The sequence below is a fragment of the Sebastes fasciatus genome, chromosome 1 (assembly GCF_043250625.1).
Source record: "Sebastes fasciatus isolate fSebFas1 chromosome 1, fSebFas1.pri, whole genome shotgun sequence".
Classification (NCBI taxonomy): domain Eukaryota; kingdom Metazoa; phylum Chordata; class Actinopteri; order Perciformes; family Sebastidae; genus Sebastes; species Sebastes fasciatus.
Genome location: NC_133795.1, coordinates 11,359,010 through 11,376,884, shown reverse-complemented (window position 1 = coordinate 11,376,884; position 17,875 = coordinate 11,359,010). Strand labels below are relative to the sequence as shown.

Below are 17,875 nucleotides of genomic sequence, written 5' to 3'. Positions count from 1 at the left end.
GGAATTGTCTTGGTCTTGTTAGCAAATATCGGATCAAATTCAAAGTTCATTAATTAATGAGTAACGTTAGACTGTAATGGTCCTCAAACTTGGATTCTTAGTTTGATGTTAGAAGATAAATCAATCTTGTTTATAGACTCCTTAATCACTATATTAGCATTGGAAAGACACTATTGCCTGTTATGGTCTTGAACAGGACTGAATTTGCTCCGAACTCGGTCTTGACATGATCTCGACTGCCTTTGGACTTGGTCTTGACTCAGACTCAACTGAACCTGGTCTTGGATTTGATTAAGTTGGTCTTGACTTCAGCCCTGGTGTCGAGTGTGAAGTTGTTTGGATGAGCGATTCTCAAGAAAGCTGCAAGCGGAAACACCAGAGCCCAAGCCATCGGTCCATTCAGAACAGGTATGTTTTGAACTAGTTCTTTAAAAGGTTAATATATTTGCTTCTACCACCAAATGACACAGATAAACATGTGAAAACAGTGATTCTTTAAATTCCTAAAAGGGAAAATGAGATGAAATACAGGACACAGGCCAAAAGAAGGAGCTGCATCAAAGGATGTCTTGAATCTACTTTGCACACTTCACTGGCGTTAAAGAGCTTGTGAGACTAAGCTCAGTGTTGTCAACAGCAGCAGGTGCGACATACTCAAGTGAGTCACTGCTGACACTGAACGCGTTCTTACAATGTGCACCGTTAACACGTCCCTCAGTATCACTTTGCGGCTCTCAGGTCAAGAAAAGTGACAGTGTGTGAAAATGAGCTGAATGGGCCGGGGTGAGGAGGTGATCTATATAAAGAGAGGCGCTGAAAGCCTCCCGTGCTCTCCGGTCCACTCACTGTCAAATGAAACGCTGAATGTGATGAACTAACAGCAGATGTCACTGGTATCATCTCACACAGCATGGTGTGTACAAGGAGGTCAGAATTAGAAGAGTTATTGTCGCAGATGCTATTGTTGAAAACCTTCCCCCTCCCCTTCAGCCCGTCTCAGTTTCTGATTCGAGCTGCAGTTACCGTGACTGGAATGGCAGTCCATTGTCGCATTGGCTGAGCGCTGGGATCAGACACCTATAAATAGACTAACCTCTTATAACACAATGGACGTGGACAAATGGTCATTTCACAGGCAGACTTAAGTGTGAGTAGAAAGCACAAGGGAAAAGGGCTTCGAGTATGACTTCTCTCTAGAGTGAATTAGGAAGGAGTTCTGTGTCTGCAGTTTAAAATAACTAGAGCTGCAACGATTAATGAATTAGTTGTCAACTATTAAAGGACCCATATCATGCTCATTTTCAGGTTCAGACTTGTATTTTATGTTTCTACTACAACATGTTTTCATGCTGTAATGTTAAAAAAAACACTTTATTTTCCTCAAACTGTATGTTTGAATATACCTGTATTTATCCTCTGTCTGAAACGCTCCGTTTTAGCTAGGGCTGTCGCAATAACCGCAATATTGCAATACAACGCTATTGGCAAGCCAGCCGCAGGGGATGGTAAGCAACCGCCACAACCACTATGTTCACAGTTTTTTCATCCAGCAGTGTGACGAAGCACTGAGCAACGCCTGTTAGGCATTTTTTTTCCTGGTCGCTGAGTGTAGAGTTCAACTTTGGTCGCAATAATAGGCACATTTTTTACCCAGCCGTCCAATCAATTACAATTGACATCCTACATGTACACGTGCTGAATAACAACAACAATGGAGGAGAAATGAATACACATAGACCGGCGGGTCCGTCCTCTCTGCCTACGTGCTTCAGCGCTCCCTTCATACAGAACAAGTACTCTACTTTGTGCCGCCACTTTTACTTCCGCGGATATTCTGTATCATAGCAACCAGATGCAACCAAAGCGCTTCAGCTTAAGAAAACGCTGCTCTTCATTGGCCTTCTGCATTGTGTGTTTAACGATAAACAAGTATTTAATTAGTTTGCCATCTTTGTCATTTAAAAAGCAACAATATAACTAATTATAGCCTAACAATAAAGCATGCCAAAATTCTCTGATTCTCTTAAGTGTGAATATTTTCTGGTTTCTTTACTCCTCTATGACAGTAAACTGAATATCTTTGAGTTGTGGACAAAACAAGACATTTTAGGACATCATCTTGGGTTTTGGGAAACACTGATTGACATTTTTCACCATTTCACAGACCAAACAATTAATTGAGAAAAAAATAGACAGATTAATCAACAATGAAAATAATCGTTAGTTGCACCCCTAAAGGATATTACCGGCTCACAAGCAAAACATAAGGAGGCAAAGTAGAAGTGAAAGACAATGGTTATAATATTTAATATTCTGTGACAAAATCTCTACAGGGAACGCTAATAAAACATTTGTTAGCAGACATCAATATCATATCCAGCGTTACGGCATTATGATTCAGGATCATGTGAATTTAAAATAATATAAATTAAAATAAAACAGGATGGGGAACCCTTTTGTATAGAGTCCCGTAGAGTCCAGTGGAAACTTGTGCAATCTGTAGCATTGGGTGCTTTTTGTTGAACATTTGTGATTAATGAATCGGCTCCATCTTCTTCTTCTTGGCTTAAATACATTCAGGAAGAGTTTTACGTCTAAAAAGAACCACACAGGATCCAGAAAGGTGAAGAAACTTCTTCCTATTGAGCGCCCGACTGTTAACAGACACACCGGGCAAGTTAAAGTGTGGCATCTCATCTGTATATATTCTAAAATCATTGGTAACATTTTATAATAACCATCATTTATAAATGGTACATTAACAGTTAATGAAAATGTAGTTCATTGTTATTCTACGGTTAACAAACCATGAAATTCTATGTTTACTAATTATTAGTAATGCTATAATTTATGTTATTTTAACAGTTTATTGTTGCACACATTATAACATTTTATATACTATTAAATATTTGTTAATAATTACGCAATTATTTGTAAACCTTTAAGAAATTGTTTGTAAAACATCTACAAATATTAAAGATAGATATTTTAACAATTTATTAATGGTTAATAATTGGTTTGTAAACTATCTATAAACATTATTTGGATGGATAATATAAAGTTGCAACTGATGATTATAATACTGTTAAATGGTTAATAAATACTTTGTAAAGCGTCTATACACATTATTTAGATAGTTAATACTTTGTCAATGGTTAATAATTACTTTCTGGTCCATCTTTCTATTATTACTAATAATTCGTTAACATTATTAATTATCATTTAATTGTTTGTTAACAGTAGAATAACTATTAACTAAGTTTAATTAACGGTAGGGCTGGGCAATATATCCATATTATATCAATATCGTGATATGAGACTAGATATCGTCTTAGATTTTGGATATTGTAATATTGTAAAATGGCAATTTTAGTGTTGTCGTTTCCCAGTTTTAAAGGTTATATTATAATAAAGTGATGTAATTTTCTGAACTTCTCAGACTTTTCTAGCTGCTAAAAGTTGGCCTTTACAGTTACTCATTATATCCACATTACTGATAATTTATCAAACAATTAATTATTGATAACCATCAATTTACCATTTATAAATGATGGTTATTATAAAGTGTTACCATGAAATCAACTTGACAATGAAAGCCCAAATATATTTGGATGGATTTTAGTGTCTTTTAAGGTCGGACCGGCTCTTTAACTTGCCAAGAGTGCCTTAATAAAAGAGGAGAAGAAGAGATTTAATTATACTTCGATGAATTTACTGTGCAAATAGGTAATAGTTAAAAGAAAGGAGATGTTATTCACGTGCTTCGTTGTTAAATCGTGGAATAAAAATATAACCCAAATGAGGCAGAAGCAGAAGACAACACTCCGTTTCATTTCAGATATACATATCCATGCCATTTACGAATCAGGAAAGAAAACATATTATTTTCATCTTCACCTTGAACAATTTTGGGGTTATATATACAATATAAGGGACATTGTACAAAAAGAAATGCTCAAGTACTATGTTGTAAGCTTCAAACATGATCTTTCCCCCGCACCCCTCCTGTCATTTAGTTCAGCACTGAGGTTTTGCCTTTTGACAGATGGAAGTGCATACACGAGTTGGATCCAGATACAATCACTCACTTGATAAAGGATGTTTGGACATATTAAAAGAATACTCATCGGACATTCAAGAGGACACGTAATCACTTTTTTCTTTAACAAAAATAGACACGGCTTATCCAGCCTTGGAATTCCTTCTCAATATATATAAAATTATGTCTTGTCTATTTACAGTCAGATAGCGTTCTGAAGAGATTAGAAAGTCCTGCTGGGGATTGTGGGTAGTGCAGTTTTTTTTTTTTAGAGTCGACCTATCCGAGGGCAGACAATCATGTGGTGTGTGGATCTACAGGGCAGGGAGGGCTCAGGTACTTATTGAGATTTGTTTGTGCTCCAGCCGAGTCCCGTCACCGCTAACCAACCTAAGTTTTTTGATTGTAATTAGCTGATAATGATTGTGTGTTGACGTGTCAGCGCAGCGCTGGAGCCAGAAATGCTATCAGATGTTTGGTACTCTCCTGCCCTGATCTGTGGCTACTGTGGACAGAGCTGGAAAGGAGACAAGTTCTTTTAATACTATTCAGAGTGAACCTCTGCCATTTTCACTAGTGACCGACTTTGTAAATATTCAGGCATTGACTTGTGAGATCAAGTTGCTACGGCTGTGCTTATCTATTCACTACTGTCTGGAGTTAACTAGCAAAACCCACGAGTCAGGTCTAAAGTTGAGAGCTCATATATCCCAGATTTTGTTTTTGAAGAAGAAATCTAATCGTGTTATTAATCCCTTCTCGGAGTATAGAGGGTGCATACTCAAATACATCGCAAAAAAACCTGCTCAAAAAGTTGTTAAATATGGCATTTTGTTGACCTTTATCGACTCGGGTCAGCTCATTGAGAAAAATAACCTGATTCTGTTTGACATCTATTTATTTCTCTCGTTCTCTTTCTCTGTTTCTGATGGCTACATGTGTTTTTCTCTGTGGGTTTGTCAGCTTAGATGTCAGGCAAAACTGATGTGTGGCAGTGTTTCATCATGAATTGGTGACACTCTCACTGGTTCTCACTGTTCCCTCCGTTGTTCCCTTTCCAAAGATGCATTTCTCTGTCCGTGCTGGGTGTGAGGCTTTGCTGTCTCTCAAACAGATGATTGGTCCCATACCTGTAGGATAATGCAAAAATATAAAGTCATGGTTATTACATACACACACATAGACTCCCACTTAGATTGATATAATAATTTGAAATGTTAAATGAAAATCTGAACCAAAACATACAATCATATAACAAGACCGAGAGTCTACAGCCACGTTAACGTGTCTTTGACTAACATGCTGATGTTAAAAGGTACAGTGTGTAGGGTTTAGTGGCATCTAGTGGTGTGTTTGCAGATTGCAACCAACTGAGTACCCCTCCGCTCACTCTCTTTTCCACGACTGCATTGGTGTTAAAGTCCAGGTCGAATTTCAAGTCTTTTTTAATTTTGTCAAGTCTAAAGTCATCAAATTTGTGACTTGAGTCCAAACCTCTGGTAAAAATCAACAGAAATGATTGACAAACCTTGTTAACAGGGTTTATGGGCGTGCGACCAGAGCCGGTATGAAGCCTTTGGCGCTCTTCGAATCGTCCGGGGGACCTCTCCCTACGAACGTCCATCATCCGGCCGGGAGAGCGGTCCATTCGAGGGTCTGCCATGGCTCTGCCTGGGGAGCGTTCTAGCCGGGGGTCGGCCATGGCCCTGCCCGGAGACCCCGCGATCCGACTCTCCAGCATCCTGCCGGGAGACTTCTCTCTCTCCAGTGGACGGCTGGGGGACTTGTCCCGGCGAAACTCTGTGCGAGCCTCTCTGTAGCGGTGAGGTGTGCCGGGGTCTCCATGAACTAGGGGGTTGGCTGCCAGCCTTTTAGAGATGTGCTCATTGTAGGAAGGAGGCCCGCGCTTGTTAGGGCTGTTAGGGAGGAACAGCGGCACAAAGACGGGCAGGGGATGTTGGTCAAAGGTATTTTGTTTCTCGGGTCATGGGCTTCGCTTGGCACAGGTCGGTCCACAGATGTGGAGAGGATGTTAGATTCACAATCAAGCTCATTTGAAAAGCTGTAGCTCGTTGCTATTCATGGTTTGAAAAGACTGAACCCTTCTAGAGCAAAACCAGTTTTCTAAATCAGCACAGTGAGTAATAATAAAGGCTCAGCGAGATTTAAATTGTAATAGACCAGTGTCAGTCAGAAGTCAGCCTTTATTCAACAATTTTCTTTTTCTACATTTGGCAGGAGGCATTTTAAAAAGCAATTTCAATTTAAAAAGACATGTCTCAGGATTTGTTACAGATAAAAAATGAACTCTTCCTCCTGTAAAGAGCAAAATGAAGGGGTTACGCTCCTGTTTCAAAACCAGATTAAACATAAAAGGCCACAATTTCACCACCACCACCTGTGGATGCCAACCTGTGCCCAGCAGTGCCAGCTAGTCCCATTGATCCTTCAACAACACCAGTGTGCATGGAATAAAGGAGTGCTCCTACGCTATAGTCTCTGCATAGTGAGAACAAACCACACCAAAAAATAAATAATGAATGAATACTGTAGGTAAGATGCTCAAGTTAAAACTGAGAAATAATTAATTAAACAAATAAAACACACATCTTATCTTTTACTTTTAACAAAAGATTTATTTTCCATCTGCAGGATTTATTTATTGTTCCTCCAGAACTCATTGGTGGTCACTTGTTGTATTTCCCTTCATTAGACAAATGAAAGCACGACATCATTTATTCATCAATATGTAAATAACGCAGGTGTCAATCAAACCTTTATGGGATGTCCCTGATTGGCCAATTAAATACAGAGTTATGGGGTTGCATCTTATTTTTGCATTCTGTTAATTTATTAATATATTCATTTTATATTAATGTGTATTTGAGTATTAAATGCATTTATTTGCCACATTAGATTGGTACTCCACGTACAGTACCATTATATAAACTACAAAGTCGAAGGTATTTCGATACTAGTGTTAATATAATAAAGTTTTGGTGCAAATACCCAAATTATATTTTTTTTCTTTAACTCTGAGAACAAAAAAAAATAATCTTGAAGCATTTTTTTTTCTTAACAAAAAACCCCCCAAAGTTCTCAAATGTGAACTAAACAGTCACACAAGAACTTAAAATAAAATAATAAGATAATAAATAAGAACTAAAATAAACTAAAACTGTCAATGTATTGATTTAGGTACCTATTGGTCGTGTCTAGAAGGTAACCCACGAGTTGGGAAACTCTCGAGAGCTGGTTAAGGTTAGGCATTGCCCTTGAATAGATAAGGTTAGGATACTGTAGGTCGTCGGGCAGCGAGTCTCCTGAGAGTTTTTGCAAGAATTTGCAGGTTATCTTCAAGACACGACCAATACATATCTAATAAAAAAAATAAGATTATCAATGTGACCACACATTTGATGTCAAATGTAAAACACTAAGTTCTACAGGCACATTTCGGTCAGTACAAAAACAATTATTGAGGGTCGATACCTCTGATCATGAGACCCAGTAACTAATAATTGTACTGCAGGCATCTTATTTAAAAAATGTGTTACAGCTCAAAATGTGTTGTGACTTTATAAAGACAGGAAAGAGAAAGATTGTTGTGGATAAAAAAAAAAAAAACTGTCACCAAACTAATACCCAAAAACAGAGATTAGTGTAATTAGTTAATGAACAGACAGTTAAAGGGGAACTACGCCCATTTGCTAAATTCATACCTGTTATTCCTACGGTCTAAGACAGTCCAAAAATATTCGTAACATGAACAACTCTCTCCCAAATGATTTTATCAACTGCTCTATAGACAAAGATGTTATAGATAACGCTGGTGATGATCACATAAGGTTGGCACGGGTTACCATGGTTACACATCTCCAACCGGCCAGGAGGCCCCGAGGAAGTGACGACCTAAATTACAGCTCGGTGCGTCCAAAAAGATACATGCTGCTATCTATTCACACAAAAGTATGTTGAATGATTTTACACACATTGGGTATGTAGTGCATAGTATGCAAATTTGGACACAGCTTGAGAGCACCCAGGGGAATGTTCGGAGTATATGGGAACACTCTCTGTTTCACAACTGAGAGCACTACAACAGAATAAAACTCATTTGAGTATAAAAAAAGAAAACAAACATTATGTGACTCCATAAAATCAGTCTCCTGTTCATTGTCTATGGAGCAGCTCCAGACTTTATACCCTATGACATCTCAAGTTTGAGACTCTCTGGTTTCTGGCTTAGAGAGAGAGAGCAGCTCATGTTCACAAATATTGATTGAACTTTCCTAGGCCATGGAAATAACATATTAGAATTGTTAATTTAGTTGGTGTTCCCCTTTAAGTGTTGACCTGAAGCAGGTTTAATTAATAAATAGTGTCCTCACCTGCGTCCGGAGCCATTTCGCTGCAGGTCATCTACGCCTTCATGGCTCTGGACCAGGTTGCCCTTGCAGCAAATGACCCGCAGTTTGTTCTGGTAGGAAGAGGCCAGGTAGATGGCTCCAGAGGAGATGGCTGGGCCAAGGTAGCGTGGGTTTGGGATATCCAGGTGTGCATATGAGTGGGGCCTGGAAAGAGATAAGAACATCAGACACAAGGTAGTGACTGAAATGGGTGATTCTTGTCGAGGTGTTTACTGAGCCCTGGCAGTAATGGGGAAATTAACAATTCAGTCACTACAATATGCAATGACACTCAGTAAATACCCACAAAATGATGATGATGATGATGCGACTGGGAGAAAACTAATTATTGTAAACCCTAACTGATGAACTGTACTGACAACGGAGCAGAAGGCGATCTTACCCCAGAGCAGCGTGTCCCTGAATTTCAATAACGTCCAGAGAGTTGAAGTAGGTCACAAACAGGTAGGGTTCTCTATAGGCTGAAGTAACAAAACATCCACTTAATATCACATCGCAAAACATACATTGACCATTAAAGAAAAAAAGACGAAGTGAAGTGAAATTCGGACTAACCAAACGAGAGAGGCAGACGGCTCCATTTGATATCTTCACTTCTACTCCTGCGACCGTACGCATCCACAAACACACCAAACTCTGCAAGAAAAAAATCCAGGTATCACACAAAACTGCCTATTTGTAAATGTTAACAACAATAATAATCCTAAAAAAAATAATCTCCTATTAGAATAAATGCAGATTGTCACACATAAACTTACATTTTTGGCTCCATTACTTGTTTATGTGTTAACATGCTCGACTGCATACACAGCTTGCTGTACATGTGTGCCAACACGGGCGGAAAATAAGTGTCTTACCATGGAAACAGAGCAGGTATTCGTCTTTCTGTGGAGCCGTGGTGACCTGGATGATGGAGATGGGGAAGCTGTGGGAGGACGCGGCGAAGACAGCTGAAGCTAGCGTCACGTCGTTTTGATCCAGGAACTCTGTAGAGAGAAATCAGTCCGCTCGTTCAGGTGTGAATGTTGAAATCTCACAGCGATAAAAAATCCAAAATTGTTAGAACACCATCTGGTTGACAGAAAAATATTATTTCGCCTACCATGAATAAATCACAGCGGTGGGTGACCTACCTTCCAGCACATACTGCTTCATCTCAATCTCGTAGAACTTGTTGGTGCCGATAATGATACTGTAGCCAGTGAAGTGGATGCAGCTGCAGGGCTCTGATGTCTCAATCTCCTGCAAATATAAACACAAGTTCAACACCTTCTCAAACTCCCTCGAGCAAAACATCTACTTTGCTACAGAACACTGCCTTTCCTTCATGATATTATCATTTCCCTCTCCGTCTTCCGAGGCCCACTCACCTTTCTGATGCAGAACTTGTTCAGGCTTTCATTATGTCGCAGAATTGTAATCTTATTGGGCATAGCAGCGCAGATACAGGTCCCATTATCAATCTGTAAAGAAAGAGCAACACTGCAATCAGGGCGGCGGTAAATATCTGCAATCAGACAGCACACTGCTTTGCTATTGATGTTCAGCTCATTAACTCTGACTAAATAAGAGTCTAACTAGGAGGATTTTTTGCTCTGTGAAAGTGACAACAACAATGTAACCCACCTTTCCAGAGGAGAAGAGGTGGCATCCCTTCACTGTCTCAAAGATGAAGGGGTTGAGGTCGGGCTGAGCCGGGAGATGGGACTGCGACAAAGACTGTTTCACCTTCTTGATCTCCACCAGACATAAGGCCCTCTCCTCTCCTGGATAACACAACATGATCCGATATGTTACAGTACATTTACATGTAAGGATTATCTGACTTATTAGGGAGGCAGTAAAAACTTGATTTACCCTCTAGGTCCCATTTTATTTAGTTGTGTGTATATAATCTACACTGCAGGTGTTTGTAATAAATGATGGGTTATATATTAAAGTAAACTAAAATGAAAATAAGCAGTAAGAAATATTGTTAGTAAGCTGGAACTAAATAAAAACTATAAACTTTAAGAAAAACTAAACTGAAACTATATTGTCTGATTAAAAACTAATACAAATAAAACAAAAAAGAAAGGAAATTAATTTCAGGTTTAGTTTTTTAACTTTAATATATCACAACTGAATAAAAGGAGACATGAATTTCCATCAACTCTCGTGACATTAAACCACAGAAATTGAACGGACCTACCAGGAGATGAAGTTATGCTTCAAATTGCTTCAATAAAGTAGCGCCATGATCGAACATTAAACATTATAGCCACTCCTATACAGTTCTCCAACCATGCATTTTGTATATATATAATATATAAAATAAAACTAAAAAATTCTGAAAAACTGTAACTAAACTAAAGCTAGCACTCTGAAAACGAACTAAAACTAAACTAAAATGAAATAAAAAAGTCAAAAATAAAATAAAATAAAAACTACTTGAAAATTAAAAACTATTATAACCGTATAACATTTATTTAACTCTTTATTGCATAGTAAAATAAATGATCAGGTAATATAACGAGGATAATATATTGAGTATAATAGCCTCCATTTATTGTCATGTACTGACCAGTGATCATCAGCAGCTTATCGAGCTCCTTCAGGATCTGGATCTGGAAGACGGAGGTCAGCCCGGGGATGTGGGTCAAAGAGTTCTTTATGACGTTTAGAGCGTACAAACCCTCCTCAGAGCCGACCAACACGATCTGAGGGAAAGGATGAGGTAGATCATGAGAGCTTAACAAGTGAAACATGCAGCAGAACTGTGTAGCAGTCAGAAAGACTGTCTAACTGGAAGGACACTGATTTTAAGTTACTTTGGATGAGAGTGTTAACTAAACGCCAATCACAGCAAAAACATAAACTTCATTATGTTCCTGTTGACTCTTCAAATTTATTTTTTCATACTTATTTTAACATACTTTGGCTTTTATAGAGCATTTTGCCTAAAAACTCAAATTAACTGCTTTGACTTAATCTGTCAAATCAGTGTATACTCAAAATGTGTTTATTGGCGGATCGCAAACCAACTTTAAAGGTGCATACCGCCACCTACTGTATTGGAGTGTGTATATGCTGCGCTTGTTAAAGGAACAGTGTGTCGCACTTAAAGGGATTTATTGGCAGAGCAGAGGCGTTTTCAGTTGGTTGCAATCTGCATCCTCACCAGTAGATGCCACTAAATCCTACACACTGTTCATTTAAGTCAATAAAAGCAATTTGGCTTCATTTCATTAACGGAATAATACATAATATAAATTCCCGGCCCGATATATATCGTGCATCCGTAGGTTTTTTGTCCTCGTACCTGGTCAGTGAGAGGCAGAGTGCAGTTGATGTCCAAACGGTCGTCACCCTCCAGCTTCAGCAGAGAATTGCCCAGAAGTTTCTACAAAGACAAGAAGCAGAAGAAGAAGAAGCAGAAGAAGAAGAAGAGAGAGAGACATGGAGCAGAGGGAGAGCGCAGGTTAGGCAGATCTTCTAAAAAATAAGTTGACCCAGCAAGGATGACACAGAGCCCTCACACCAACTCCAACACAGAGATTTGTGTTATCTGAATTAGCAAATCCATCATTTGCTATTAATTCATTAAATCACACGTAAACTGAGGATGTTTGCACCCACCAGTTAACTGACATATTTTCTCCAACGACAACACAAAACATTTTTTTATTTGGGAGAGGTATTGTCAGATATTTACTACAATACCCGAGTTTCAATGCCAACATGATTCTATTTCAGTATTTTTCAAGGTATAACATTTATTTCATGTTTGGGAGAATACTATTTACCTAAATAGGTCAAATGTAAAAATAACTTTGACTAGAAGAAAAAACATTATCTAAATTATAATGACCAATCAAAGAGTCGGTAAACAACACTAGGAATTGACCAAACATTTGATGGAAACTTTTTACTACTTGGCAGTTTTTTACAAAATATAAAGGTTTTCTGGGTGGCCATAGAAATAACCACGTAGCAACAACAGCAGTCACGAAAAGTAGTTATATTCATTAAAACACATGGTTGAAAACTGGCAGTGCCTTTCTTTAATTATCATCAGCGTTCAAAGCTTAATGGATGCTGTTTACCTCAGGCTACACAGCATGGATGACCATTTTATGCTTGACAGCTAATTATGAGAAGTCACAAGTGCTGCAGTGTGAAATTGACTAATTGGGCTGAAAAAGGGTGGAACTTTATGCATACACTATGTGGCCAAAAGCAGACTCTAATATCCACATATTTTTGTGTACTTGTGTGTAGTCTTGGGGGGCTGTTTTTCTTGGTTTGGGCCCAACAATCCAAGTTAAGGGAAACATTAAACCTGCAGTAGGCAGAATATTTTTTGCATCATTGGGCAAAAATTCCATAATAACCTTTCAGCATATTGTAATTCAAGTGTTCTGAGAGAAAACTAAACTTCTGCACCTCGTGGCTCTGTTTTCAGGCTTTAAAAAGAGAGCCAATCACAGGTCATTTTAGAGAGAGCGTTCCTATTGGCTGTGCTCCAGCTTTCTCATTTTACAGCTAAACTGTGCGCTACAAGATGATTCTGACAACATTTGAGGAGAGAAATAGGCATTACAGTAACAGAATATTGATTCGTATTTGATCAGCGCTGCCTAGTTTGACCGTTTGATCGGAGTTCGCGAGTGATTGACAGCCGGCTCTCATAGACGGAAGCTGAATTTGATGTTCAGCAATCACATGCTGTATGGGTGTAATGTTCAGGTGGGTGTCCGTTTACTTTAGGCCATGTAGTGTATTGTGCCGTAAGGCAAAAAAAAATGCATATTTGAACAGGTGACACAATTAACAAGGCAGGGTTAACACTTTTTGGAAACGCTGACATACAGTTTAGAGAAAATGTAACATTATTTCCAAGGGTCGTTTATCACAGGGTGAAAGAGGGATGGGAAAGTTCTCCTGAAACAGCAATAAACACACACAACAGCAACAGCAGAAGCCTGCAGACTGAAGGAGTGCGTATATGTGTCTGTCATGTTTCAGTGAAGGGGGCTACTGCAGTGCATGGCTTTTGCAGAAGCATGCATGACATAGCATATGGCACCAAGCCAGAGATGCAGTGCCTATTCACATCCATGCACTATGTATGTTTATGAGTGTTTGGTATAATAATGTGTGAGTGTGTTTTTCACTTCTGTGGAACATATTCAGTGACTCAGCTCCGGGGCTGTGTTGACCTGCTCTGAACAGTGTTGCATATGCGTAGATGTGTGCAGCTACTGCATGCTCAGTCGGTCGGTCGACTGAAGCCCAAGCGTTCGTGCAGCTACTTACTGTACCTGAACCAGAGGGGATAGGTTCTTCTGTCTTTTAGAACCACCTGCCTATAATATGATCCACACAACCGAGTTGAATGGAGATACACACGCACAGTATAATCACATCAACAAAGACGAATGACAACAACACACAAATAGAAAGACGTGGATGTTGAGAACATGCAGAAAGAGAAAGAAAGGGGGAGGGAGAGAAAACGGAGTGAAGGCACTGGCTGATGTTTAATGGGGCCATTCAATATATTTGACCTAATTTTCACACCAAACAATACAGCCACCCGCGGATAAAGTTATTATTTGAAATGTGCATAATAAGTGTTTGTCTAGTATAAGGAGAACCCAATCAGGCCTGACACAATCAGAAAACACACACAAACACACACACTACTTACAGCATCCGAATCCACTTTGTCTTTCGATCCGCGGCTACCAGCCACCACAGACTCCAGTACAGCCACCCAGCGCTGCTTATCAGGGAAGCTGGGAGCCATGAAGTAGATGGACTGGCCTGGCCAGCAGGTGGTGTGGGGATGTGACTCCAGCTTCAACACATACGGGATGTCTGCGTACGCACACACACAGAAAGACGGACTGGTTGGCTATCTGGCAAACAGCTTAATTTCACAGCTGAGCCGAAATGTCAACATTTTGTGGTATTTTGAGATTTAAAAGTATAGATTAGACACATGGATCCAATTTAAAATTTGGGGGAGAGGATGATACACTTCAAATTCTACAATAGGCAGAAGGCAGCAGGATTAGGTGGTATTGATCCAGTACCTGACTTGGCGGTGTTGATGAGCTCAGAGGCTCCAACAGCTCCATGAACGGTCACCTCTCCATCAGGCAGACAGAGCTCAAACTCCTCCTCAATCTTTATGTAGTCTAGAAGAAAAACAACACATGATTTTCTATTGGATACTGCTCTATTGATCTATAAGGTAATGATTACAAACTGTCTCATTAAGGAATGGGTCAGCGATGTTTTGTCAAGTTTAATATCTATCCTAAAAGTACTGACCTTCTCTGGGCTCAGTATCATAGATGGATACTTTGGTTCCATCAAGCACCACATATTTCCTCTCCCAGCCCTGCTGTCCACGCTTGCAATTTCTGCATGAGCAAACACACAAAACACACTACTGTCAAAGCTGTGAAAAAAAAAACATACGGTCAGTATGGTAGTAAAGTACCGAGGTCTGAGGTTACCTCGGCTGCTTCATCCATCCCTCCAAGCGAACATGCCCACTGGCCTCTTTGACCTGCAGTGCAGGAGAGTTTGCCTTTTCTCGGCACAGAGCCTCTGAAAAGTGAGTGGCGTACTCGGCTGGCAGACCGCAGGTGGCCGGAAGACAAGGTGAGCATTTAGGGTGACACAGGGTGTGACACTCTGTAATACAACAAAGAGAGAGGGGTAATATGGGGTTAAAGTGCAGTCTTATCAAAAAATAAGGGAGTTCATATCAGAATGTTAAAGGGAAACTTGGGTATTTTTCAACACGGATCCTAACGCCGAATTCACACCAGAGCAGTGGTGAAGTGCAGCCTGCGGCGAGCTGCCATGCAATGTCTATGAAAAGCTGCTGCGGCTGCTCCCGAGCTCAGCGAGCTGTGGTCATTTGATTCAGCAGCAGCTTCAACAGATCCTGTGACAAGTTGACCTACAGTATGTTACAAAGAATTTCTTCCCGCCTGAAACACATGAATACGTCTCCCGGCCGCAGAAAAACGTAATTATTGTAGAGAGACGCACTTCGCCGCTGCCTGGTGTAAATTTGGCGTAACGGGGACAAGAAAAAAGTGGTCCAGTGTTGAGCGGGCTGCAATGTAATTCTTCAGTGCAATTAAGCAGGGTCAATGTACGTTTGTTTCAGAATCAGAATGATCTTTATTATTACAATGAAAGTCGCGTGGCTTCTCTCGAGTAGTTAAAGTATAACAAATAAAAAATAAAATAAAAAAAGCAGTACCAGAAAACAGCAGTGGTAGCAACGTTATGTTTGAAAAGTGACGCTAGTACAAGTACAATTTAAAAAGAGATAAATAAAGACATTAGTTAAGTTAAATTTACACATTTACAGGTTGAATGTAATGAATATTAATAAATATGAATATCATAATATGAATTATTCTGTATTAACATTGCCACTAACATTGGCTCTGATTGTTATTATAAGTGTCTGACAACATTATGGAAAGGACCCTACAGAGAAATAAAACATTTTTTTTTACCATTCACTCAAGGAGAAGTCTTCTGAAATCTCGCGATAGGTGACATGTTGCCAGAAGACAACGGTGGAAACGTGAGTGAGAGTTGGAGGGAGGAGTGCCGGTGTTGTCAGAGTTTGTTGTGTTGGAGCACAGAAAACGTAGCTTAGTGTTATCTAAAAGATTTTATGATGACATGGCTGAATATTTAGCTTTTTTCAGAGTTTGCTTTCAGTTTGTTTCCATAATGATTTCAGATACTTATAAAAACAATCAGATCCTGTCAGTGGCAAAAACAAGCATTTTAATTGGACGTACATTGATGGTACGTAATTGCACCGAAGGACTACATTCCAGCCTGTTTTGCAGCTGCAGGTTACAGCGTTCTCACTCAATACTGGACCAATTTTAAAAAGTGTTATCCCCTTTAGTCACTTAGACACAAAAACATGGGAAAATGGGGTAATTTGTCCTCTGAAATATCTTCACATTCAGTTTTTTTTACCAGCTACAGTGCAGGATACAAACCTAGACAAGTGGCAGCCTGTCGTCCAAAATGCACAGTGTCCAGGCAGACGGTACACTTGGCAGCTCTCATGTTGAGGCCCACCGTGAAGCGATGAGGGATGTTGTGATGCATTCTCTCTTTCACGCGACGACCAAACTCTGCAATGCAAAAAGGGAAGAAGACGTTGGCGGGGATAGGAGTTACTGAGAGAGAAATATGACACCAGAATATTTTGTTTCAGGCTTAAAATCACTTCAGAAGTCAGCAACAAGTCCATGAGGTTCAGTTTTGTTTCAAGCAGCATGGGGCAATTTGAATAATGAATGAATTATTTCTAATTTAAGATATTAGGCATGTCAATGCTCAAGTATTCTAATATAGTCAGTCAGAATCAGATTATGCATGCCAATGACCATGGGATGCATTAAAATGTTTCTGGGTGAAAAGCTGCCGATCCAACCATATGCTATCTAAATCATGACTCCAGGAATGATGCTTGGGGAAAAACATCACGTCAAACTTGACCTTTAAGAACAAAGTCTTCGATCAAGTTACAGTTAGCTTGACAACGGGACAATAAGACAGAATGATATGAGCTTGTAGGTGTTTAATGTGCAGTTTAACATGCATGGAGATGAGCTCATGCATGTGAGGGGACACACTGTGGTGACTGCTAACTTACTTTCAAAGGTGACCCTCCTCTTTTCTGTGAGGAGCAAGAGGAAAGAGACAGAAAGGAGAGAGCAGTCTAACAATATCTATGTGAACGCAAAGGACCACGGACAGGAAGGAACCTGAGTCACGAAGCAAGTTCAACTTAGCCAGGCTACTGTTATCCAAACATGTGTGTCTGATAAAATTCACATACTGGGCTATTTTATGGTAGTATAATTTCTGATGCTGTGGTATTTAGAGATGTTGTTGTTTTTCCATTTTTTAGGAGATGGGTTGTTCACACATTTTGATATGATCTACTGAACCTGCCACGCTGTTATGATATATGCAGCAACGGTTCAGTTTCCATGGTGATCATCCCCATAAAAAAGAGGTAATTTAGCTTTGTGATAGTGGGAAGCTTGGATCAAAACAACTGCTACCTGGCTAATCCACTATTCTTACTTTGTGAGACAGGCTAAAGCAGGGTTACAATGTCAGCTGGATAAATGCACAGTGAATAAAACCGAAAGTGTTTTTTTTACTTCAGTCCATGTCCCTGGTTTAGAGCAGGTTTAACATGCACTGAGTACAGTTATCCAACTTCATAATCCTGCTTTGTGAGACAGGCCATAGAAAGAACACACACATAAACACACCACATGTACAAACAAAATAAGGGAACAGAGAGTCCATTTGTACTGATAGCATAAGGGTGAACACTCCTACGGGGGAC

The 17,875-nt window shown here is 39.6% G+C and overlaps 1 protein-coding gene across 8 annotated transcripts in view; it reads right to left on the bottom strand.

The window, feature by feature from the left end:
* Positions 1 to 3,810: 3,810 nt before the first annotated feature.
* Positions 3,811 to 17,875, bottom strand: part of cita (citron rho-interacting serine/threonine kinase a) — a 53,548-nt gene continuing 39,483 nt past the window's right edge. For 2 of the 8 annotated variants that reach the window (XM_074629040.1, XM_074629050.1), the window contains exons 33-50: positions 17,168 to 17,191; positions 16,506 to 16,643; positions 14,979 to 15,159; positions 14,791 to 14,882; positions 14,550 to 14,654; positions 14,162 to 14,331; positions 13,773 to 13,817; positions 11,771 to 11,851; positions 11,033 to 11,168; positions 10,096 to 10,235; positions 9,840 to 9,932; positions 9,603 to 9,711; positions 9,327 to 9,455; positions 9,025 to 9,105; positions 8,852 to 8,930; positions 8,431 to 8,613; positions 5,568 to 5,955; positions 3,811 to 5,169 (exon numbers count right to left, since the gene is read on the bottom strand). In XM_074629040.1, coding sequence (XP_074485141.1) covers positions 5,146 to 5,169; positions 5,568 to 5,955; positions 8,431 to 8,613; positions 8,852 to 8,930; positions 9,025 to 9,105; positions 9,327 to 9,455; positions 9,603 to 9,711; positions 9,840 to 9,932; positions 10,096 to 10,235; positions 11,033 to 11,168; positions 11,771 to 11,851; positions 13,773 to 13,817; positions 14,162 to 14,331; positions 14,550 to 14,654; positions 14,791 to 14,882; positions 14,979 to 15,159; positions 16,506 to 16,643; positions 17,168 to 17,191 — 2,198 coding nt within the window. In that variant the 3' untranslated portion in view covers positions 3,811 to 5,145. The remainder of the gene's footprint in view (positions 5,170 to 5,567; positions 5,956 to 8,430; positions 8,614 to 8,851; positions 8,931 to 9,024; positions 9,106 to 9,326; positions 9,456 to 9,602; positions 9,712 to 9,839; positions 9,933 to 10,095; positions 10,236 to 11,032; positions 11,169 to 11,770; positions 11,852 to 13,772; positions 13,818 to 14,161; positions 14,332 to 14,549; positions 14,655 to 14,790; positions 14,883 to 14,978; positions 15,160 to 16,505; positions 16,644 to 17,167; positions 17,192 to 17,875) is intronic. The other 6 variants (XM_074629060.1, XM_074629068.1, XM_074629077.1 and 3 more) reach the window with 3 other exon arrangements.